General features: G+C 41.8%; 1 protein-coding gene across 1 annotated transcript in view; it reads right to left on the bottom strand.

Moving 5' to 3' along the window:
- LOC122919808 (relaxin receptor 2-like) overlaps positions 1-25,071 on the bottom strand; it is a 403,299-nt gene that overhangs the window by 271,292 nt on the left and 106,936 nt on the right. Inside the window, exon 10 of the mRNA XM_044268998.1 lies at positions 23,946-24,011. Coding sequence (XP_044124933.1) covers positions 23,946-24,011 — 66 coding nt within the window. The remainder of the gene's footprint in view (positions 1-23,945; positions 24,012-25,071) is intronic.

Here is a 25,071-nt window from a genome sequence, read left to right as displayed (position 1 = left end):
GCCTAAAATGAAGTTGCGCCTAACACTAGTCCCCACCCGACATGTTTCGTCACAATGCGGCTTCGTCAGGGGTTAGGGGTATTAGCGTTGGCGCGCTGAGGAACAGAGAGCTATATTAGCTAAGTCAAGCCACTGTTTGTCCGCAGTGACTGACCTATTGGTCGCGGCTGCGGGGGCCTGCCGAGTACATGGACACCTAGTGATAACCTCATAGCTAAGCGTCCTCCGCCAGCTCCAATTTCCGGCACCTTCTGATTGCGTCATGACAAACTTCATCGGCCCGCCTCCTCCATGTTATGGAGGTGGGAGGGGCCACGCGGAACTCACATCTGCAAGTAAACAATAACATAAAGGTGATAGATATCTTTTGAACTCAAATGCAGGGAGACAGGCGGGGGAATGAATATCCTACTCCTTTTGGAGTTGTACTTATGTAAAGCTATATTTTTTTGAAGAGCGATGGATCAATTATTTTATTAGCAAGCTATGAATTCTTTATTATCCATACAGATACCATTTAGTTCTGTCCCCCACTAGTGTCAAAAATGTACTCAAAATTATTTAATTTTTAACGGTCACTAGGACCATGCGTATTTATGCAACTCCTCCGACTAATATTCTAAAACTCAATTTTATTATATTTCTTTTAAAAAAAAAAACATATTACTTGGAAACACCAAATAGGGAAAAATTAAAACTATCAGGAGTGACAGTCACAAGATCGGTGGCCAGTGTTTAGGTGCACACCTTTTGTCCAACAACTCGGACTTGCCTAATTATTTATATAAATCATTAATCTGGAGTCTCTTAGTCCCGAGATCCAGATATATCACCCTGTCTTACTCCTGTCTAAAAACCAACACACTGTGTCCCTACATGTTTCGCCGAGCCTGTCGGCGTCTTCAGGGGAAACTAACAGGTGAATATTGGGGGCGGGGTCAGGGCTTTTTAAACCTTCCGGTTTACTTGGATATCCAATCCATTTTGCAGAGGAGGGGGAGAAACTACCTATTATTATATGCCCTATAGCGTCCCACCAATGTCTGGGTGCCACGTCACCCTGGCCGTGGGTGTGTACTACATGACCGAGCTGTTGACGTCACCTCATCTACCTCCCGTCAGCCAGCCCGGCCAGGTCAGCGACGTCACCACCAGTGCGCCCGCACATGTCACTCTCCTGCGTCCTGCGGCCTCCCGATGGTGTTATGCGCATGCGCAAGAACTTTTTCTCCGCTACAGCTACAGGATGGATCCGCGCATGCCCGCGAACTCAGCATCCGCCGAGATTCCTACAGGACTCCTTCAAAGCTATATAGATAACTCCTAAGGGGATGCTCGATATGGGTATACTGTGTATTTCATATTTTAATCACCACCTCTCTCATCTCATCAGAGGTTCACAGTAATCAAAACCCTCTGAACCTATAAATAACCTCTGATTATATTATGGTTATAAATATGAGTTTTTTCACTGGTTCCGATTTCAAATTACCAGAGTTATGGTTATGATGGTTATATTTTATTATTTTATTATGATTTGATAAAAACATATTTTTATCCTAATGTTTTATATATCTCTCCATTGTTGGTTTTAACCATATACGTTCTAATTTCGTTCCCCTTATTAATAGCTATTCTCTATTCTCTATTTTATCCTTAGATTCCTCGACCTCCTCCTGTCGGATACCTTCCCAAACGTGAGTATTATTCCTATCCACTTATATCCTAGTTATCTCAACTAACCTATATTTTCAGTTTACTTTTACCCTTCCCTGATCATCCGCTCCCCAATTTCTTTTCTCCCATTTCCCTATAGGGATGGTTATTAATTTATCTATTTATTTTTTCTTTTTCCTTTTTTACTTTCTTTCTTCATATTTATTCTCATATGGGGAGAAACAAATTTTTGTTTTATTTTAATGCTCCATATTTTAAATGTCATTCTCACTATATCCATTGTATATTGTATTTTAAATGATCCAATTGACCTTACAAAAAAGAAGCAAAGGTGAATCCTTCATTTAGCCCATTCGGGGCAAGAGAATGGAGACGATAGATCCACTTCGTCTCCTCTTGTTGAAGCTTGCGGTCAATACTGCCCTGTCTGGGAGATACCCCGATCTTCTGTATCCCCCAAATTTTTTGTCCGTCTGTTTTACCACCATGGCATGTTACTAAATGCCTAGAGAGGGGTGTCTTTTCATTAGTATTTAATACACTGAAGTGCTTCGAGATCCTCCTCCTTAATTCCTGAATGGTTTTTCCAATGTACAGCTTTTTACATTCACACTGTATACAGTAAACCACCCCCGAGCTCTTGCAGTTGATGAATTCTCGTATTTTGTATGTTCTATCATCATAAGGGTTTTTAAATTCCTTCTTTGGAATCATAAATTTACAGAAGGTGCAGGCTCCACACGGATAGGAACCCGTGGTCTTTAGCCATGTAGTTTTGCTTTTAGAAATTCTTTGAAAATGGCTTCTGACTAGCATTTCCTTCAAATTTCTTCCCCGTCTATATGTAATACTTGGATTTTTAGGTAATATCTCTTTCAGATCCTTATCCGCCTTCAGGATGTGCCAGTGTTTCTGGAGAATCTTATATATCCTAGCATTCTGCACGTCATAGGTCCCTATGCATCTAATGGTCTTCTCATCATCCTTCTTCCTGTTGTTTAGGAGTTCTTCCCGATTTGTATTGACGGCTCTATTGTACGCTTGATGAAGGACTTTTTTAGGGTAACCCCTTTTTCTAAATCTTGAATACAAGATGTTACTTTCCTTTTGAAAGGTCTCTTCGTCAGTACAATTCCGTCTGGCCCTCAAGTACTGGCCTATGGGAATACCTCTCTTTAATTTTGGTGTACTCAGAGTCCACCTATATTTGTTCCTCATTAACATAGTATAAGATTATCATGTGACCTATAACACAATATAAACTTTTATGTATATTTTATTTTATATATTATTCGCATTTTATCATAATTTGGCAGTGATAACATATTACAGATTTGCTATAATTCAAAGCATCACAACCACACATGTCCAATATTTATAAGAAGGCAGAATAGGAAAAGCCTTCATTAAGTCCAGATGGAGCCTTACTAGATAGTCTATATATCCATTTGGCCTCTTCCTTTAGGAACTTGAGATCCAAGTTGCCACATCTAGGACCCAATTTCACTTGGAAGAGACCCCAGAACTTCAGCACATCTATACAACCATTATGGACATATGAAATATGTCTGTACAATGATGTATCTTTTTTAGTATTTATTTCACTGATGTGACCCGATATTCGTCTCCTCAATTCCTGACATGTAGTTTTGGACACGTGCATGAAGCTATATACACTATTCCGCTGCTCTTACAATTAAACCATTCCCGGATTTCATATTCTCTTCTATCAACTGGATTAGAGAATTTTTTGATTCTTGGCAGGAACCTACAAAAGGTGCAACCACCACATGGATAGGACCCCATCAATTTTGATTTTAGCCACATCCTATTTTCCTGTCCAATTTTAGGGAGAAAACTATGCACCAATTGGTCTTTTAGGCTTTGTCCCCATCAAAAAAAGTGACACTAGGTTAAGATGGAAGTACTCGGCGAAGATATGGATCACTAGTAAGTATTTTCCAATATTTCCTTAAAATATTTGTCATCAGATGATGATGGCCATCAAAAGTGCCTATACATCGGATGGTCTTGCTGTCCTGGGAAGTCACAGACGGGGCAACCCTACTTGAGATGAGAGATTCCCTTCTCAGAACCTTGGCTCGGTTATAGGACCTTTTAAGGGCCTTACAAGGGTAACCCCTATCACGAAACCGCTTGTATAGGTCGTCTGCTTGAATTTTGAACAGTTCATCCGTCGAGCAATTTCTTCTGGCACGTAAATACTGCCCAAACGGTATCCCATTTTTTAGGGCAGTTGGGTGCCAGCTTGAAAAATGGAGTAAACTGTTTGTTGATGTGGGTTTGCGATATCCGTTTGAATCTGTCCAAACTCACCCTTCTGTATTTTTAAATCCAAGAAATTTATTTGAGTTGGATGGATTTCAAAAGTAAAATGCATACCGATATCATTTGCATTAAGTATCTCCACAAATTTGAAAAATTGCCCCCTCTCCCCCTCCCAGAACAGCAAGGTATCATCGATAAATATGCCCCCAGTAACTGATGTACTTTGTGTAGGGTTCCATTGCCTCAGTAAAAACAATAGTGTCCTTTCAACACCCAAGAAATAGGTTCGCGAAAGTTGATAATCACAGTACAAAATCATTATGTGCATAAAAAGATGTGCTTTTCGTGTGTAAGAAGGACCTAACTGCTTCAATCCCTAAATTGTGCTCAATATTAGTATATAAGGCCTCGACATCGAGGCTTGCCAAAAGAGTTGACTTAGACAATGTGACATTCGCTATTTTTGACAGAACATCATTCGTGTCCTTTATGTGGGACAGTATCTCTGTAACAAAAGACCTTAAAATAGTGTCAACATACTCACTAGCAGGTTGGGTTAGTGCATCATTCCCAGATACAATTGGTCTACCTGGTATTGGGACCTTCTTTTTATGCACTTTCGGAAGTGCATAAAAAGTTGCAATGGTCGGATGTTTATTATATAAGAAGCCATATTCTTCTTTAGAAATCAAATGACCATCCCTAGCGTCTTTTAGAATCACATGCAGATCAGCGAGGTACCTATTTGTAGGGTTACCATCCAAAATCTCATAGACCTTCTTATCACTTAATAATTTTTCAACCATCAGATCATAGTCATTCCTATTTTGTACTACTATGCTACCCCCCCTTGTCACATGACCTAATTATAATCTTGTCATATTTTTTTAGAGCTTCTAAGGCAGATACTTCTTCACTATTTAGATTAGTGGAACCACCACATTTATTTATTTTAACAGTTTTGATTTCTTCAGTAACCAGATCAACAAAAGTTTCTATATTTTTGTATTGGGAGAACAGTGGTGTCCACTTTGAACGAGGTTTTAACCTCCTCACGACCGCCGTACGCAGGATTGCGTCTTCGCGGCGGTCGTGCTGTTCTGGGTGGACGCGCCGGTGCGTCCTCTCGCGAGACGCGAGATTTCCGGGTATGAAGTTCGTCATCAACCTGCCGGCCACGATCATTGGCTGGCAGGTTGATGATTTTCAAAAAAACCAATCAGAAGCCACATAACCCATCATATTAGTAAATATGATGGGGTTATATGGCTGCTGTGCTCCTCTGCTCCTTCTTTTGGTCGGTTGGTTCCAGGAGAGGAGCAGAGGAGCACATCATTACTGTGAGTACCCACTACAGTACACTTAGCCCCCAGATCACCTCCCAGCACCCAATTAACCCCTTCTTGCCCCTGTCAATCACTAGTGAAAAGGAAAAAAAGTGATCAGTGCAAACTGTCACTTTTTTTTTTTTCACTGGTATTGACCGTTAGGTTTTAGGTATAGTTTAGGTCCCTTGGTTAGGTAGTTAGCGATCAGTTAGCGCCCAGCCCACCGCACCGCAGTCCGTTATTTGCTGATTAGCGTATCGCTAATCAGCATTTGTACTTTTATAGTATCTGAAAGTGATCAAAACTGATCACGGTCAGATCTATAATAGTACTAGTGTCACTTTAGTTCGCCCTCCACCCAAAACGCAGTGTTTGCCCGATCAGGCCTGATCGGTCGCCCACACGTGCGTTCGCCCACGCCCGCCCCACCGCAGTGACAAAAATTTATTTTTTTTTGATCACTGCACATTCACTTTACACGCACTGCGGCGATAAAAAAATCAGTTTTGATATTTTTTATCAACCGCAGCGGCCTCCGGTACTTCGCTAGGCTCCCCTTTGTAAGACAGGCTTGCTTTTTTTTTCTTGGGTAGTCTCAGGGAATACCCCTAAATTTAGTTGCCCACATGTCTAACAGGGGGTATTCTTCTGAAGAGGCCTACAGGCTTCTGACCCAGTCGGATGAGGAGTGGGAACCCTCATCTGATGAATCCAGCGGGTCAGAATACGAACCTGTAGAAAGCAGTGGCTCTCTGACCCAAAGTTCGGACGAGGAGGTTGAGGTCCCTGATAGCACCAGGCGTACCCGGCCCCGTGTCGCTAGACCGCAGGTTGCGCAGGATCCGCTTCAAGAGCAGCAGAGTGGGGCTGGTGCTGTCGGATTACGTGGTGAGGCATACACCAGCAGCCCAGCCCTTCCTGGACCTAGTACCAGCACTGCCGTACAACCTGGTGAAGTGGCGAGCACCAGAAGGGCAGTTGAAGCTGGTACGGTGGCACGTGCAGTAGTGACCCCGTCGCAGCCACCGCAAAGACGTGCCCGTAGAGCCCCTAGAATCCCTGAGGTGCTGGCAAACCCTGATTGGCAGTCCCCAACTTCCGCCGCACCCGTAGTTTTCCCTTTCACTGCCCAGTCTGGAGTTCGGGTTGAGACAGCTCAGATCGGTTCGGCCCTGGGATTTTTTGAGCTGTTCTTGACTGCGGAGCTTTTAGACTTAGTTGTGGCCGAAACAAACAGATATGCCACACAATTTATAACCGCTAACCCGGGAAGCTCTTATGCCCAGTCTTTCCGGTGGAAACCAGTCCAAGTTTCCGAAATTAAAACTTTTCTGGGCCTCCTCCTCAACATGGGCCTGACAAAAAAGCATGAATTGCGGTCATATTGGTCCACGAACCCAATTCATCACATGCCCATGTTCTCTGCTGCTATGTCCAGGACACGATTTGAGACCATCCTGCATTTCCTGCACTTTAGTGATAACAGCACCTCCCGTCCCAGAGGCCACCCTGCTTTTGACCGGCTCCACAAAATTCGGCCCCTCATAGACCATTTCAACCTGAAATTTGCAGATTTGTATACCCCAGAGCAAAACATCTGCATAGACGAGTCCCTAATACATTTTACCGGGCGCCTTGGCTTCAAACAATACATCCCAAGCAAGCGCGCCCGGTATGGGGTCAAATTGTATAAGCTCTGTGAAAGGGCCACAGGCTAAACCCACAAATTTCGGGTCTATGAGGGAAAAGATCAGACCCTGGAGCCGGTCGGTTGCCCTGACTACCTGGGGAGCAGTGGGAAGACAGTTTGGGACTTGGTGTCACCCTTATTCGGCAAGGGGTACCATCTTTATGTGGACAATTTTTACACAAGTGTGGCCCTCTTTAGGCATTTGTTTCTAGAACGGATTGGCGCCTGTGGTACCGCGCGAACTAGTCGCGCGGGCTTCCCCCAACGGCTCGTTACCACCCGTCTTGCAAGGGGGCAGAGGGCCGCACTGTGTAACGAAGAACTGCTCGCGGTGAAATGGAGAGACAAGCGTGACGTTTACATGCTCTCCTCCATTCACGCAGACACGACAATCCAAATTGAGCGAGCAACCCGTGTCATTGAAAAGCCCCTCTCAGTCCACGACTATAACCTCCACATGGGAGGGGTCGACTTCAATGACCAGATGTTGGCTCCGTATTTAGTTTCCCGACGCACCAGACGCTGGTATAAGAAGGTGTCTGTATATTTAATTCAATTGGCTCTGTACAATAGTTTTGTTCTCTACAGTAAGGCTGGGAGAACTGGATCCTTCCTCAAATTTCAGGAAGAGATCATCGCGAACCTCCTGTATCCAGGAGGTTCCGTGGCCACATCCACCAGTGTAGTTAGCCGTCTACACGAGCGACACTTCCCCAGTGTCGTTGCTGGTACCTCAAACCGACCGCCACCCCGAAAAAAATGTCGTGTCTGTAGCAGGAGTGGAATAAGGCGTGACACCCGCTATTTCTGTCCTGACTGTCCGGACCACCCTGCCCTATGCTTTGGAGAGTGTTTCCGGAAGTACCACTCACAGGTACACTATTAGCATAGGGATTATCTCACCAGGATAGGCACACAGGGCTATTAGGGCCCATTCACTCACAGCTGCTGCAAACGTTTCCTTTCACATGGGACAAAGTGCATAACGCACTTCGCCACATCTTTGGGCGATTTGCGCTTTGCACATTGACCCATGGGGAAGGAGAGGTTTGTTCTATAAAGGTAAAAAAAAAAAAAACACCAGTAAGCAAACACGTTAATGTTTAGTTCAAAAAGTTAAAGTTACATGTTCTGTTCCAAAGTTAATAAAATTATTGCGTTGTGGCCTGGTTTTTTCTCTTTTTTTTTTTTTTGTCTTTTTACCTTCCAGGTGGACCAACCGATCTACTAGCTGCAGCACCGATGTGCATTCTGACAGAAGCATTGCGCTGCTGTCAGATTACACGCAAGTCAGTGTATGCGGCGCTGCAAGACGGGATTTTCTCCTCTGCAGTGACAGATACGTTTGCCGAGGCATACGAGCTGAGGAGGAGGCGGCGTTCCTATGCTTTGGCAAACACTTTGTATATATATAAAAAAATAAATAAAAAAAATCCCGGCAATGATTTATTCATCCACATCGATTGATGCGAATGGAGAAATCTGGTTTGCCAGGGCATACGAGCTAAGTGGGTATGGATGTAGGGCGGAGCTCCTATGTCCTGGCAGACGCCTTTCCCCTCCATTTTTTTTTTTGGCAGAGATTTTTTCATCCACATTGATCAATGCGAATGAAGAAATCTGTGCCGTTCATTTTTTTCTTTCAGCCCAGAGGCTGAACGGAAAAAAAAATCTCATTACCTGTATGCTCAATATAAGGAAACTCCTAATGCTGGCCATACATGTAATGATTGCGGAGACCCTCAAATGCAAATTTTTTTTTTTTCTATGAACTTGCCAGGCCCCTCATTGGATACCTTGGGGTGTCTTCTTTCCAAAGTGGGGTCACATGTGGGGTATTTATACTGCCCTGGCTTTTTAGGGGCCCTAAAGCGTGAGAAGAAGTCTGGGATCCAAATGTCTAAAAATGCCCTCCTAAAAGGAATGTGGGCACCTTTGCGCATCTAGGCTGCAAAAAAGTGTTACACATCTGGTATCGCCGTACTCAGGAGAAGTTGGGGAATGTGTTTTGGGGTGTCATTTTACATATACCCATGCTGGGTGAGAGAAATATCTTGGTCAAATGCCAACTTTGTGTAAAAAAATGGGAAAAGTTGTCTTTTGCCAAGATATTTCTCTCACCCAGCATGGGTATATGTAAAATGACACCCCAAAACACATTCCCCAACTTCTCCTGAGTACGGCGATACCAGATGTGTGACACTTTTTTGATGCCAAGGTGGGCAAAGGGGCACATATTCCAAAGTGCACCTTTCGGATTTCACCGGTCATTTTTTACACATTTTGATTGCAAAGTTCTTCTCACACATTAGGGCCCCTAAATTGCCAGGGCAGTATAACTACCCCACAAGTGACCCCATTTTGGAAAGAAGACACCCCAAGGTATTCTGTGAGGGGCATGGTGAGTTCCTAGAATTTTTTATTTTTTGTCACAAGTTAGCGGAATATGAGACTTTGTAAGAAAAAATAAAAAATAAAAAATCATCATCATTTTCCGCTAACTTGTGACAAAAAATAAAAAGTTCTATGAACTCCCTATGCCCATCAGCGAATACCTTAGGGTGTCTACTTTCCGAAATGGGGTCATTTGTGGGGTTTTTCTACTGTTTGGGCATTGTAGAACCTCAGGAATCATGACAGGTGCTCAGAAAATCAGAGCTGTTTCAAAAAGCGGAAATTCACATTTTTGTACCATAGTTTGTAAACGCTATAACTTTTACCCAAACCATTTTTTTTTTGCCCAAACATTTTTTTTTATCAAAGACATGTAGAACAATAAATTTGGCGAAAAATTTATATATGGATGTCGTTTTTTTTGCAAAATTTTACAGCTGAAAGTGAAAAATCTAAAGTAGAAGATGAATCCACTTTGCGCTCCCTACTGGTGGGTCTGTGAATAATCAGCAGAAGCTGACTCCGCTGCTAAGTGTCGGAAGGAGCTGTTGTCCTCCTTCAATTTCAAGATGAAAGGAATACTATAGTCACCCAAAAGGTAACGTAGGACACCAGCGCTGGAATAACAGAGCCCACCCGCTGCCACCTTCTATGTCAGGATTAGTTGGTAAGTACTGATATGAGGAGGAGGGGGAAGGGACAGATGATGGGATCGGAAAAAATTTTTTTTTATATATATATATATGATAGAGAAAAAAGCTACCTGATACACTGGTCTAGTCTGTTATACTGAATACAAGGAAAAAAGGCAGATTCAAGCAGGAAGAATTCTCACAGTGTGCGGTGTATAATGCGATATATAGTTTATACCTGATAGAGTCCTGCCTGATGACGGTCTGTATTATGTCCTCTCCGGTTAGTTTCTTTCTTTTGAAGTCCAATCGGTATGTTGTGAAAAAATCCGTCCTGTGTGCTCACCTTCTAGCACAGACGCTGCCCCGGCCGGAAGCAAGCGTGGTGCGAGGGAGCTGGTTGTTGCCGTCGTCCTGGAGACCGCTGCGGTGACGTCACCTGTATAGGTACTGTAGCCGTCGTAGGACAAAAATCTTGTCCTACGACGGCTACAGTACCTATACAGGTGACGTCACCGCAGCGGTCTCCAGGACGACGGCAACAACCAGCTCCCTCGCACCACGCTTGCTTCCGGCCGGGGCAGCGTCTGTGCTAGAAGGTGAGCACACAGGACGGATTTTTTCACAACATACCGATTGGACTTCAAAAGAAAGAAACTAACCGGAGAGGACATAATACAGACCGTCATCAGGCAGGACTCTATCAGGTATAAACTATATATCGCATTATACACCGCACACTGTGAGAATTCTTCCTGCTTGAATCTGCCTTTTTTCCTTGTATTCAGTATAACAGACTAGACCAGTGTATCAGGTAGCTTTTTTCTCTATCATATATATATATATAAAAAAATTTTTTTCCGATCCCATCATCTGTCCCTTCCCCCTCCTCCTCATATCAGTACTTACCAACTAATCCTGACATAGAAGGTGGCAGCGGGTGGGCTCTGTTATTCCAGCGCTGGTGTCCTACGTTACCTTTTGGGTGACTATAGTATTCCTTTCATCTTGAAAGTGAAAAATGTCATTTTTTTGCAAAAAAATCGTTACATTTTGATTAATAACAAAAAAAGTAAAAATGTCAGCAGCAATAAAATACCACCAAATGAAAGCTCCATTAGTGAGAAGAAAAGGAGGTAAAATTCATTTGGGTGGTAAGTTGCATGACCGAGCGATAAACGGTGAAAGGAGTGTAGTGCCGAAGTGTAAAAAGTGCTCTTGTCATGAAGAGGGTTTCACCTAGCGGGGCTGAAGTGGTTAAATTAGTCAGTGGGGGTTCAACTACAGTACAGGTACCTTCACTCTCCGCATGTAAACTCTTCAAAGTCAACAAAGCCCTCTGTTCCTGCTGAATTAATTTATGTGAATCCTGTGTCAAACTTAAGTGCTGTTTGTGAAGTGCAAGTTTGCGTGCAAAAAGATTAATATCTTTCTCCCAAATGAATTTATCACACCGAGGCACTGGTGTAAATGTAAGAACCCTACATAAAACATCAATTTGTGATTGTGACAAAATCTTAGAGGATAAATTTATGACCTGTGTGGTCACTGACCTGTCAATGGTTACCAAACCCCCAGACGGGCCACAGGGCAGCAATTCACCCTGAAGTTGTACATCAATTGTATCTGCCTCACCAGGCACAACCTTCCATTGTGTCACTTTATTGAGTAGGCCCATTTCTCCCTGTCTCTCAACTGCACCCCTGATTGGCCTAAAAAAAGGGGGGCTATTGGGGGCATGGCAGGTGAATTTGTGGGGAATTGACCCCCAGGTGGTGTCAGGGATGATCCACTTGTTTTGGGATCTATATTCAATGGTTGATCTATCCCTATCATCATAGCAGTGGTACCACTTGCTGGAATATTTCCACTGGGAGTTTTTCTCCCCCCAGTCAAAAATTGGTGACCATCTGATAGCACCGATGAAAATAATGATGGGCCACCACTGTTTGGGGGCTGGCCACTTTGTATCTGTGCTTGACATTCGGCTGAAGGTATAGCTTTTTTCGAATTACGATATCTGTTATATCTGATTTTTCTCTTAGTTCCAGTGTTTTGACCAGTTTGACTCACAGTCTCTGTGCCAGAAGTTTCTGATTCAGAGTAATTAGTATATCTAGTTTTTCTAGCTGGAAAATTCCTCTGCTTTTTCCAGGAATATACACGGTCTGACTCAAAGTCTAATTTATCCCGTATATATTTACGGTGTTTCTTTCTTTAATCTCAGTTTTAAAGTTTTCCAAGCTAATTTGCAATTTAATTTGCTGATTTTTAAAATCAGGTTGCTAACTCAAACTAAGTATTTCTTTAAGTTCCTGGGTGAGTTGGTCAGAAACACGGTCCAGATATTGTTTTTTGTATTCAACCATATATTGCATGAGTCTAAGGGAGTTTTCAGTCATCGCACGATCCCAGCCCTTAATAAATTCCGGGTCATCGGTATGATTATTTGGTCTCAGGGGATTTCTAAGGCCCCTATACACAATACCTTGAGTGATATAAGTTTCCAAGCTTACTATTTCCCACCATGAGCGAAAATACTGTCTGTAGGTTCCACCAATATTCCTAAATCCACTATTTATATCAATAGTATTCAACGGGATGGATTGTTTAGAAAAGACTTGACCTGCTTCACTTAATAATGCTTTTTTTCTGAGGCAATGGAACCCTACACAAAGTACATCAGTTACTGGGGCAGATTTATCGATGATGTCTTGCTGTTCTGGGAGGGGGAGAGGGGGCAATTTCTCAAATTTGTGGAGATACTTAATGCAAATGATATCGGTATGCATTTTACTTTTGAAATCCATCCAACTCAAATCAATTTCTTGGATTTAAAAATACAGAAGGGTGAGTTTGGACAGATTCAAACGGATATCTATCGCAAACCCACATCAACAAACAGTTTTCTCCATTTTTTGAGCTGGCACCCAAGTGCCCTAAAAAATGGGATACCGTTTGGGCAGTATTTACGTGCCAGAAGAAATTGCTTGACGGATGAACTGTTCAAAATTCAAGCAGACGACCTTCATTAAGTCCATTTGGAGCCTTACTAGATAGTCTATATATCCATTTGGCCTCTTCCTTTAGGAACTTGAGATCCAAGTTGCCACATCTAGGACCCAATTTCACTTGGAAGAGACCCCAGAACTTCAGCACATCTATACAACCATTATGGACATATGAAATATGTCTGTATAATGATGTATCTTTTTTAGTATTTATTGCACTGATGTGACCTGATATTCGTCTCCTCAATTCCTGGACTGTCTTATCGACATATAGTTTTGGACACGTTCATTCAACAATAAAAGAGTCAGTCCTGTATCCTCACACGGACAGATTGCTTGTGCTGCTGCTGGTTCCGGAGTAGTGTGGTAGGTGTATCACACTGGAAATGCAGGTAATGAGAGTTTTTGGAACCGCGCTGCTCTGGACTATAATCTCCGGTCAATAGTGGATGGTGCCGGGCTCCAACACCTTTCCTTTCCACCCAAAAAGGTCCAATCTTCCACAGATGGTTTCCTCTATAGGGTTCAAGGAAATTGATACAATAGTGAAGCACCCTTTGGCTTGATGTTATTAAAAGGTTTTATTATACTCACAAGAGTCGATCAACAAAAGGCATATATCAATAGATACAATCGTCTGGTTTCTGCCCTTATTAAACTGTTGGTTATAATTGTTTTTAAAAACCCTTTGTCTCTCGGCCCCAGTCTCTGGTTTCCTAAAACCTCCAGTGTAGTGTCCTTGATTAGGATTACTAGCACTGGGCTCATCCACATTTCCCGTTTCTGACATAGTCTCCCCAGTGTTTTTCTGTTTATTTTTCCATTTATATACTTTATCAGTTTTATATTCATTACAAATCTTAACATATTTCTTGTGTTTCTTATTCCTTATTTCCTTTTCGGATTTAAGTACTGCTTCCTGACACTGTTTGCTACATATATCATATAAAAAATGGGAATAAAGAGATATATGATAAATGTAGCAAACAGTGTCAGGAAGCAGTACTTAAATCCGAAAAGGAAATAAGGAATAAGAAACACAAGAAATATGTTAAGATTTGTAATGAATATAAAACTGATAAAGTATATAAATGGAAAAATAAACAGAAAAACACTGGGGAGACTATGTCAGAAACGGGAAATGTGGATGAGCCCAGTGCTAGTAATCCTAATCAAGGACACTACACTGGAGGTTTTAGGAAACCAGAGACTGGGGCCGAGAGACAAAGGGTTTTTAAAAACAATTATAACCAACAGTTTAATAAGGGCAGAAACCAGACGATTGTATCTATTGATATATGCCTTTTGTTGATCGACTCTTGTGAGTATAATAAAACCTTTTAATAACATCAAGCCAAAGGGTGCTTCACTATTGTATCAATTTCCTTGAACCCTATAGAGGAAACCATCTGTGGAAGATTGGACCTTTTTGGGTGGAAAGGAAAGGTGTTGGAGCCCGGCACCATCCACTATTGACCGGAGATTATAGTCCAGAGCAGCGCGGTTCCAAAAACTCTCATTACCTGCATTTCCAGTGTGATACACCTACCACACTACTCCGGAACCAGCAGCAGCACAAGCAATCTGTCCGTGTGAGGATACAGGACTGACTCTTTTATTGTTGATTTAATTTGTATCTGTAGGTGGTCGAGTCTTGCTACCAACATGGACATTTTTGATTTTAGAGCCAATTTCAAATGTGATCTTGATGATTTCTGTGAGACTCCTATTGAGAGCGATAAGGGGTCAGATGATATGAGAACACTGTTTGTGAAACTTGAAAAGGAATTGATTAGGGAGATACGAACCACCTGGGATATTGCCTCCCTGGAGAGATTTCTCATGGAAGGCAGGATTCCAGAAGGCCTGAGATGGCAACTCCCTCTGATCACTGAAGAGGAGGAGGATTTAATAGGGTGGGAAAGAGTATTGAATGAATGTGCGTGGAAAGTCATGCAATATATTATCACAGTCCGAAAGAATAAGTTAAAGAAGATTAATAAGGTGATTGATGATTTACAAGAGGTGATTAAACCTATAAAAAATGGGAATAAAGAGATATATGATAAATGTAGCAAACAGTGTCAGGAAGCAGTACTTAAATCCGAAAAGGAAATAAGGAATAAGAAACACAAGAAATATGTTAAGATTTGTAATGAATATAAAACTGATAAAGTATATAAATGGAAAAATAAACAGAAAAACACTGGGGAGACTATGTCAGAAACAGGAAATGTGGATGAGCCCAGTGCTAGTAATCCTAATCAAGGACACTACACTGGAGGTTTTAGGAAACCAGAGACTGGGGCCGAGAGACAAAGGGTTTTTAAAAACAATTATAACCAACAGTTTAATAAGGGCAGAAACCAGACGATTGTATCTATTGATATATGCCTTTTGTTGATCGACTCTTGTGAGTATAATAAAACCTTTTAATAACATCAAGCCAAAGGGTGCTTCACTATTGTATCAATTTCCTTGAACCCTATAGAGGAAACCATCTGTGGAAGATTGGACCTTTTTGGGTGGAAAGGAAAGGTGTTGGAGCCCGGCACCATCCACTATTGACCGGAGATTATAGTCCAGAGCAGCGCGGTTCCAAAAACTCTCATTATTTGGACACGTTCATGAAGACAAGCGGTTTCGTGATAGGGGTTACCCTTGTAAGGCCCTTAAAAGGGCCTATAACCGAGCCAAGGTTCTGAGAAGGGAATCTCTCATCTCAAGTAGGGTTGCCCCGTCTGTGACTTCCCAGGGCAGCAAGACCATCCGATGTATAGGCACTTTTGATAGCCATCATCATCTGATGACAAATATTTTAAGGAAATATTTGAAAATACTTACTAGTGATCCAGATCTACGCCAGGTACTTCCATCTTATCCTAGTGTCACTTTTAGACGGGGACCAAGCCTAAAATTGGTGCATAGTTTTCTCCCTAAAATTGGACAGGAAAATAGGATGTGGCTAAAATCAAAATTGATTGAGTCCTATCCATGTGGTGGTTGCACCTGTTGTAGTTTCCTGCCAAGAATCAAAAAATTCTCTAATCCAGTTGAAAGAAGAGAATATGAAATCCGGAAATGGTTTAATTGTAAGAGCAGCGGAATAGTGTATATAGCTTCATGCACGTGTCCAAAACTACATGTCAGGAATTGAGGAGACGAATATCGGGTCACATCAGTGCAATAAATACTAAAAAAGATACATCATTGTACAGACATATTTCATATGTCCATAATGGTTGTATAGATGTGCTGAAGTTCTGGGGTCTCTTCCAAGTGAAATTGGGTCCTAGATGTGGCAACTTGGATCTCAAGTTCCTAAAGGAAGAGGCCAAATGGATATATAGACTATCTAGTAAGGCTCCATCTGGACTTAATGAAGGCTTTTCCTATTTTGCCTTCTTATAAATATTGGACATGTGTGGTTGTGATGCTTTGAATTATAGCAAATCTGTAATATGTTATCACTGCCAATTTATGATAAAATGCAAATAATATATAAAATAAAATATACATAAAAGTTTATATTGTGTTATAGGTCACATGATGATCTTATACTCTGTTAATGAGGAACAAATATAGGTGGACTCTGAGTACATTTTTGACACTAGTGGAGGACAGAACTAAATGGTATCTGTATGGATAATAAATAATTCATAGCTTGCTAATAAAATAACTGATCCCTCTCTCTTCAAAAAATATAGTTTTACATAAGTACGACTCCAAAAGAAGTAGGATATTAATTCCCCCGCCTGTCTCCCTGCATTTGAGTTCAAAAGATATCTATCACCTTTCTGTTATTGTTTACTTGACGTGAGTTCAGCGTGGCCCCTCCCACCTCCATGACATGGAGGAGGCGGGCCAATGACGTTTGTCATGACGCAATCAGAAACGTGCCGGAAATTGGAGCTGGTGGAGGACGCTTAGCTATGAGATCATCACTAGGCATCCATGTACGCCCCCGCAGCCGCGACCAATAGATCAGTCACTTCTGACAAACAAGGGCTTGATTTAGCTAATATAGCTTTCTGTTCCTCAGCGCGCCGACGCTAATACCCCTAACCCCTGACGAAGCCGCATTAGTGTTAGGCGCAACTTCATTTTAGGCAGTTGGTTGTACTATAATTGGTGCTTGTGCCAAGTGGATATGTTGATAGGAATACGAGCAATATACTCTATACATTCCTGGATGTGTGTGAATGTTGTGGCAATAGTGGCAGTGAAAAGTGACACGCAGGACTGTGTGAATAGGAGATAGGATTATACAGTTATGACCTGGGCCCAGGTCTAAGTGTTCCCTAAATAGGGTTACATCTCCGTCCTGTGTATCCAAACTGCACACTCAGAACTACAATTGTCCACCCTCCTCTTTCCTTCCTCTCCCCTCAATTGTTACATTGTGAGGGAAATAGTATCAATTAGCAACCTAGTATATCCAGCACTATCACCTGATAGTTTTAAGTGTGTGGGTATTTGGTTCATCTATAACCATATTTTAAATGATCTAATAAAGTTATATCTTTTAATCTTTACAAGTTGTACCCCTATAGGGATTTTCAGTCTAGTGACCGGTGGTTTGTCTGTGATCACCCCATATAGACTCCCTGATCACCCCCTGTCATTGATCGCACCCCTGTAAGGCTCCATTCAGACGTCCGTATGTGTTTTATGGATCCGTGGATCCACGGATCCGCAAAACACATACGGACGTCTGAATGAAGCCTTACAGGGGGGTGATCAATGACAGGAGGGTGATCACCCCATATAGACTCCTTGATCACCCCCCTGTCATTGATCCCCCCCATGAGGCCCCATTCAGACGTCCGTATGTGTTTTGCATATCCGCGGATCTGCAAAACACATACGGACGTCTGAATGGAGCCTTACAGGGGGGTGATCAATGTCAGGGGGGTGATCACCCCATATAGACTCCCTTATCACCCCCCCGTCAGTGATCACCCCCTGTAAGGCTCCATTCCAACGTCCGTATGTGTTTTGCGGATTGACGGATCCGCAAAACACGGACACCGCGGATCTGCAAAACACGGACACCGTCAATGTGCTTTCCGCATTTTGCGGATCCGCATATTGCCAGAACTATATAGAAAATGCCTTTTCTTGTCCGCAATTGCGGACAAGTATAGGACATGTTCTATATAGGCTCTACAAAAATGCAGTGTTCGCTCGATCAGGCCTTATCTAGTGCGCACACTTGCGTTCAGTCCACCCCACCGCAGTGACAATAATTGTTTTTGGGGTGTCTTTTTACATATACCCATGCTGGGTGAGAGAAATATCTCTGTCAAATGACAACTTTGTATAAAAAAAAAATGGGAAAAGTTGTCATTTAGAGAGATATTTCTCTCACCTAGCATGGGTATATGTAAAAATACACCCCAAAACACATTGCCCTACTTCTTCTGAGTACGGCGATACCACATGCGTGACACTTTTTTGCAGCCTATGTGCACAAAGGGGCCCAAATTCTAAAGACCACCTTTACGATTTCACATAGCATTTTTTACGCATTTGGATTTCAAACTTCTCACGCTTTAGGTCCCCTAAAATTCCAGGGTAGTATAACTACCCCAAAAGTGACCCCATTTTGGAAAGAAGACACCCCAAGGTATTCCGTAAGGGGTATGGTGAGTTCATGTAAAAAAAATTTTTTTTTCACAAGTTAGTGGAATATGAGACTTTGTAAGAAAAAAATAAAAAATGAAAAATAAATAATTTTCCGCTAACTTGTGACAAAAAATAAAAACTTCCATGAACTCACTATTCCCATCAGCGAATACCTTAGAGTGTCTACTTTACGAAATGGGGTCATTTGTGGGGTGTTTCTACTGTCTGGGCATTGTAGAACCTCAGGAAACATGACAGGTCCTCAGAAAGTCAGAGCTGCTTCAAATTGCGGAAATTCATATTTTTGTACCATAGTTTGTAAACGCTATAACTTTTACCCAAACCAATAAATATACACTTATTGCATTTTTTAAATCAAAGACAAGTAGAACAATAAATGTAGAAAAAAAAATATAGAAATGTAGTTTTATTTGAAAAATGTTACAACCGAAAGTGAAAAATATTAGTTTTTTTGCAAAAATTACGGTAAATTTCGATTAATACAAAAAATGTTAAAATGTCAGCAGCAATGAAATACCACCAAATGAAAGCTCTATTAGTGAGAAGAAAAGGTGGTAAAATTCATTTGGGTGGTAAGCTGTATGACCGAGCAATAAACCGTGAAAGTTGTGTAGTGCAGAATTGTAAAAAGTGGTCTGGTCATTAAGGGGGTTTAAGCTAGGGGAGCTGAGCTGGTTAAAGGTGGAGGCTGCTTGCGAGTGCAGTTGGCACCCTAGCCACTGGGTGTCTGCTGTTATATTCAGCAAATACCTGCGGCAACTGTCCACAACCAGTGGTAATGTCAACCATGAACTTTTAGCCCTTCAGATGCCTTTGTCAAAGGGACATTATCTGGACGTGAAAAATATAAAAGCAAAAATGTAAAAACTTTGATGGCTGAAAGGGTTAATAATGTGGATATAATGAACTAGAAAGAAAAATGTATTGCTCAGCAGCAGAATGCTATAGGATTGCTGTGCATTTCATAATATGGACTGATATAATGCACAGAAAAAATGTGTAATTGATCATAGCAATAAACCTATGAAGAAACTTGAAATTTTGAAAAATATAAGCTGTCTCACTGTGTTTAACCACCTCAGCCCCCCTAGCTTAAACACCCTTAATGACCAGACTACTTTTTACAATTCTGCACTACACTAATTTCACCGTTTATTGCTCAGTCATGCAACTTACCACCCAAATGAATTTAACCTCCTTTTCTTCTCACTAATAGAGCTTTCATTTGGTGGTATGTCATTGCTGCTGACATTTTTACTTTTTTTGTTATTAATCAAAATTTACCGAAATTTTTGCCAAAAAATGACATTATCCACTTTCAGTTGTAATTTTTTTTTTTTTAAAACAACATCTATATATACATTTTTCTCAAAATTTATTGTTCTACATGTCTTTGATAAAAAAATAATGTTTGGGTAAAAAAAATGGTTTGTGTAAAAGTTATAGCGTTTACAAACTATGGTACAAAAATTTGAATTTCCGCTTTTTGAAGCAGCTCTGACAAAGTCTCATATTCCACTAACTTGTGACAAAAAATAAAAAAATCTAGGAACTCATCATGCCCCTCACGGAATACCTTGGGGTGTCTTCTTTCCAAAATAAGGGTCACTTGTGGGGTAGTTATACTGCCCTGGCATTTTAGGGGCCCTAATGCGTGAGAAGTAGTTTGAAATCAAAATGTGTAAAAAATGCCCTGTTAAATCCTAAAGGTGCTCTTTGGAATGTGGGCCCCTTTGCCCAACTAGGCTGCAAAAAAGTGTCACACATGTGGTATCGCAATACTCAGTAGAAGTAGGGAAACGTGTTTTTGGGTGTCTTTTTACATATACCCATGCTGGGTGAGAGAAATATCTCGGCAAAAGACAACTTTTCCCATTTTTTTATACAAAGTTGGCATTTGACCAAGATATTTCTCTCACCCAGCATGGGTATATGTAAAATGACACCCCAAAACACATTGCCCAACTTCTCCTGAGTACGGCGATACCACATGTGTGACACTTTTTTGCAGCCTAGATGCGCAAAGCGGCCCAAATTCCTTTTAAGAGGGCATTTTTAGACATTTTTGGATCCCAGACTTCTTCTCACGCTTTAGGGCCCCTAAAATGCCAGGGCAGTATAAATACCCCACATGTGACCCCATTTTGGAAAGTAGACACCCCAAGGTATTCAATGAGGGGCATGGCGAGTTCATAGAAGATTTCTTTTTTGGGCAGAAGTTAGTGGAGATTGAATTTTTTTTAGTTTTTTCTCACAAAGTCTCCCTTTCCGCTAACTTGGGACAAAAATTTCAAGCTTTCATGGACTAAATATGCCCCTCAGCGATTACCTTGGGGTGTCTTTTTTCCGAAATGTGGGTATTTATACTGCCCTGGCATTTAGGGGCCCTAAAGCGTGAGAAGAAGCCTGGAATATAAATGTCTAAAAAGTTTTACGCATTTGGGTTCTGTGAGGGGTATGGTGACTTCATGTGAGATTTTATTTTTTGACACACGTTAAAGGAAAAAACAAACAAAAAAAAACACATACTGATGTCTGAATGGAGCCTTACAGGGGGGTGATCAATGACAGGGGGGTGATCACCCCATATAGACTCCTTGATCGCCCCCCTGTCATTGATCACCCCCCCTGTAAGGCTCCATTCAGAGGTCCGTATGTGTTTTGTGGATCCACGGATCCATGGATCGGATCCACAAAACAGATACAGACGTCTGAATGGAGCCTTACAGGGGGGTGATCAATGACAGGGGGGTGATCAATGACAGGGGGGTGATCAATGACAGGGGGGTGATCAGGGAGTCTATATGGGTGATCACCCCCCTGTCATTGATCACCCCCCTGTAAGGCTCCATTCAGACGTCCGTATGTGTTTTGCGGATCCGATAAATGGATGCGTGGATCCGTAAAACACATACGGACGTCTGAATGGAGCCTTACAGGGGGGTGATCAATGACAGGGGGGTGATCAGGGAGTGTATATGGGGTGATCACCCCTCTGTCATTGATCACCCCCCTGTAAGGCTCCATTCAGATGTCCGTAAGTGTTTTGCGGATCCGATCCATGGATGCGTGAATCCGTAAAACACATGCGGACGTCTGAATAGAGCCTTACAGGGGGGTGATCAATGACAGGGGGGTGATCAATGACAGGTGGGTGATCAGGGAGTCTATATGGGGTGATCACCCCCCTGTCATTGATTACCCCCCTGTAATGCTCCATTCAGACGTCCGTATGTGTTTTGCGGATCTGATCCATGCATCCGTAAAACACATACGGACGTCTGAATGGAGCCCCCAAGCAAAAGGGACCACCAGAGGACCAGGTAGCAGGTATATTAGACGCTGTTATCAAAACAGCATCTAATATACCTGTTAGGCGAACGATCGCCGCTGACAGGCTGTAGATCCACTCGTTCACCTTCCGATCCTGTGAACGCGCGTGTGTTCATAGGAAGTCTCGCGAGATGACGCATAGATGCGTCACTCTGCCTGAGACAGCCGCCTACGGACCGCAATCCTGCGTTAGGCGGTCCGGAGGCGGTTAAAGAGCAGCTTTCATCACTCCTGTAATACCTGTGGTGGGGGGGGGGGATGTACCTGCACAGTCTGAAAATTGCAGCACTGATTGGATAGAGTGTGGATAGACTGTGCAGGGACACACCTCCAACTGGTTACCACCCCTCTGTACACTTACTGCAGATTGCTAGCAATTCATTCATAACTTCAAACAGTAATAATAAAGGAATAGTACAACATAGAGCCATAATAATAGATGTTCCAGAATTATTACACGGGGAATGCATCAGGAGTGTTGAAAGGTCTTCTTTAACTTCCCTAGTGTAAAATGGTCTTATTGATAAAAAAATGCTTTTTGCTATAATGCAACATGTTTAATAACATGGATATATTGCATTAGAAAAATGTGCAATTGCTCAGCAGCAGAATGCTGTAGGGGTGCTGTGCTGGAAATAATCTAGCAATATGCCTATGTAGAAACTTGAGGTATTTTTAAGGGGAAAAAAACTGTCTTTCTGTTCAAATGAAAAAATAGGTGATTGGTTTTATAAGAAAGAACTGTAAAATGAGGTTCACAGCAGCTATATTAAGCAGTATACACAGCCCCTTATTCCCTCAAAGCTTTCCCTGTTCAACGTCCCTAAAATCTACACAATTATTTATTTCTAATCTTCCCTATCATAAAAACAATAAACTATAAGCAGTAACTATTTTAGCACTTACATGAGAATGAACAGCTAATTATAATAAAGTAGATGTGGATCGTCTGTATCTCTTGAACAGATTTAACTTGAAGTTACTCCTAAGAGCATTAACTACAGTAAGTTGCCATTCTAGTCTTTACCATTTAACCTCTGCACAGGGTGACAGGGTTAGGGTGTGCACTGGCATGCAGCAGCTCCCATCCTGGCCACCTCATATATGTGCTACAACGATGGCCACAACCCCTGGAAACAAATAATGCATAATATAATGGAAAAATGAATCAAGCCAGCAATAGAGGCAATATGGACAACCACAATACATTCGTAGTGCCTTGTATTAACTTTGTCTACATAATACATGCCATTTGCTGAAGCGAGAAAACCCCTTTAAGGGACCTTCCCCTTTTGAAAAAGGTTTTCTGTATGGTGATTGTCTGCCCGTGTACCTACTTTTGCCTGTTCCTGAATACTTACCATGAGCTCCTTGCCCTGCCTTTCAGACTGTTTCATGGATTCACATGTATTCTGCCTGCCCTGAGCTCAGCCTGTTAATGACTATGAATTTTGCCTGTCTATTCGCTGATATGCACCAGTATCTCTTGATCCTCTTGGGTCAACAGCTAACCACTCGGAAACTACTCCAAGATGTAGCGGTCTGGTATGTCCACTGCAGTGAAGTCCAGATCTCTGTATTGAAGTTAAAGGGTAAAATCCAGGGCACCACCAGGATAACATCCTTAGGGGTAGCCCTAAGTCAATTCCATTGATTGGCATATTACATTTTAAAGGGCAGAACTTACTGTATATATATTACTTATAATTTTTAAATATCCTTTTTAGTGTTTAGCTATCTTCCCTGCTTGCTGCTTGCTGCTTACTATCAGTGAATAAAAACATTCTTGTTTGTCACTTTATATCCAGAGGAAGAAAATACTCAATACCTCTTAAAAATCTGTTTTTTTCCAGTCATACAGGTTTGGTGATAATGTTTGCCTTTATAGTAGAATTGATCGAACCACAGGGAAATAGCACATATTGCCCATTGTTATACTCACAGAACAGTTATACACTCTTGAAAGACAGAGTCACGGATGGTATGCATTTGATTTCCTTCCAGGTCCCTACAAACAAGAAAACTAAGATTTAGAATAATAGGGTTTTATAGAGCCAATAACAGTCCAATATGCTAAATGTAGATTTAAGAGGTACAATAAACTATAACTGCTATGGTGGTAATGTGGAGATGAAAGCAATCTATACATGAATAACTGAGTTTCTCTTATATTCATGTTTTGAGAATTATGTTGCTTATGCACAATACCTATATCACATTTCTTTTGTGATCACTTTAGTACATTGGCAGGAAGTTGACACACACTGGTAAATGGACCAGCTAGTAACTCAGTGGATATCAGCTTTTTAATCCCTTAACTTATCAGTAGCCCACCTGATTATCTTCCTCACTGCCATAAACCACTGATTAAGTTAATCCATAGACTAACCAGAGATATTAGCCCTTCACTACACTAAACATAAAGCACAAGAAAAGCTAAATACTTCACCCACATCACAGCATCAGAGATATTCAGGCACTATTATTCAGGAAATACAGCGCTTTGGTCACTATTTAGGCAGTGCTTAGCAGTGTTATCTAGATATCACAGAGTATATTATTTTGGAAGGGTATGTTGTCAGTGGCTTGCAGGGGGGAGACCTGTGAGGAGAATGGGAGTAGTAGTGGTGGCACAGAAAGGAGTAGCCGTGGTTTGCAGTGGCTCTCCTCACTCTGGCCCTTCCTGGGGCCATTCAGCAGTGATAGGAGTGTGCACTCTTTCTTTCCTCGGGGCACATCCTGGGCATTTTGGGTTTTCCGATTTGGGGGTAGTTGGTGCAATTGTCAGAGGGCCGACGAAAGTAAGGAGTCAATGATCAGTCCAGTTTGGTTGCAATAAAGTCTCTCTTTACTGAATAGAAAATGGTAATACTAGTTCATACAGCAGCAAAGGCACCGTTCTGCAGTATGTTACAGAATATGCTTCTCCCAATAGTTGTGTATAGGCAGTAGCAATGATGGCAACAGTAGTCCTCCCGAGTCTTACTCTAAACACACTTTGTAATCTTTCCAAATAAAAACAGGTATGGAATTCTGTTATCATTTACCCCTTCTACAATTCCCAGGTT

The sequence above is a fragment of the Bufo gargarizans genome, chromosome 9 (assembly GCF_014858855.1).
Source record: "Bufo gargarizans isolate SCDJY-AF-19 chromosome 9, ASM1485885v1, whole genome shotgun sequence".
In the NCBI taxonomy this organism is placed as follows: domain Eukaryota; kingdom Metazoa; phylum Chordata; class Amphibia; order Anura; family Bufonidae; genus Bufo; species Bufo gargarizans.
Note: the sequence above shows the minus strand (reverse complement) of the source record. Positions and strands in the feature narration are given on the sequence as shown.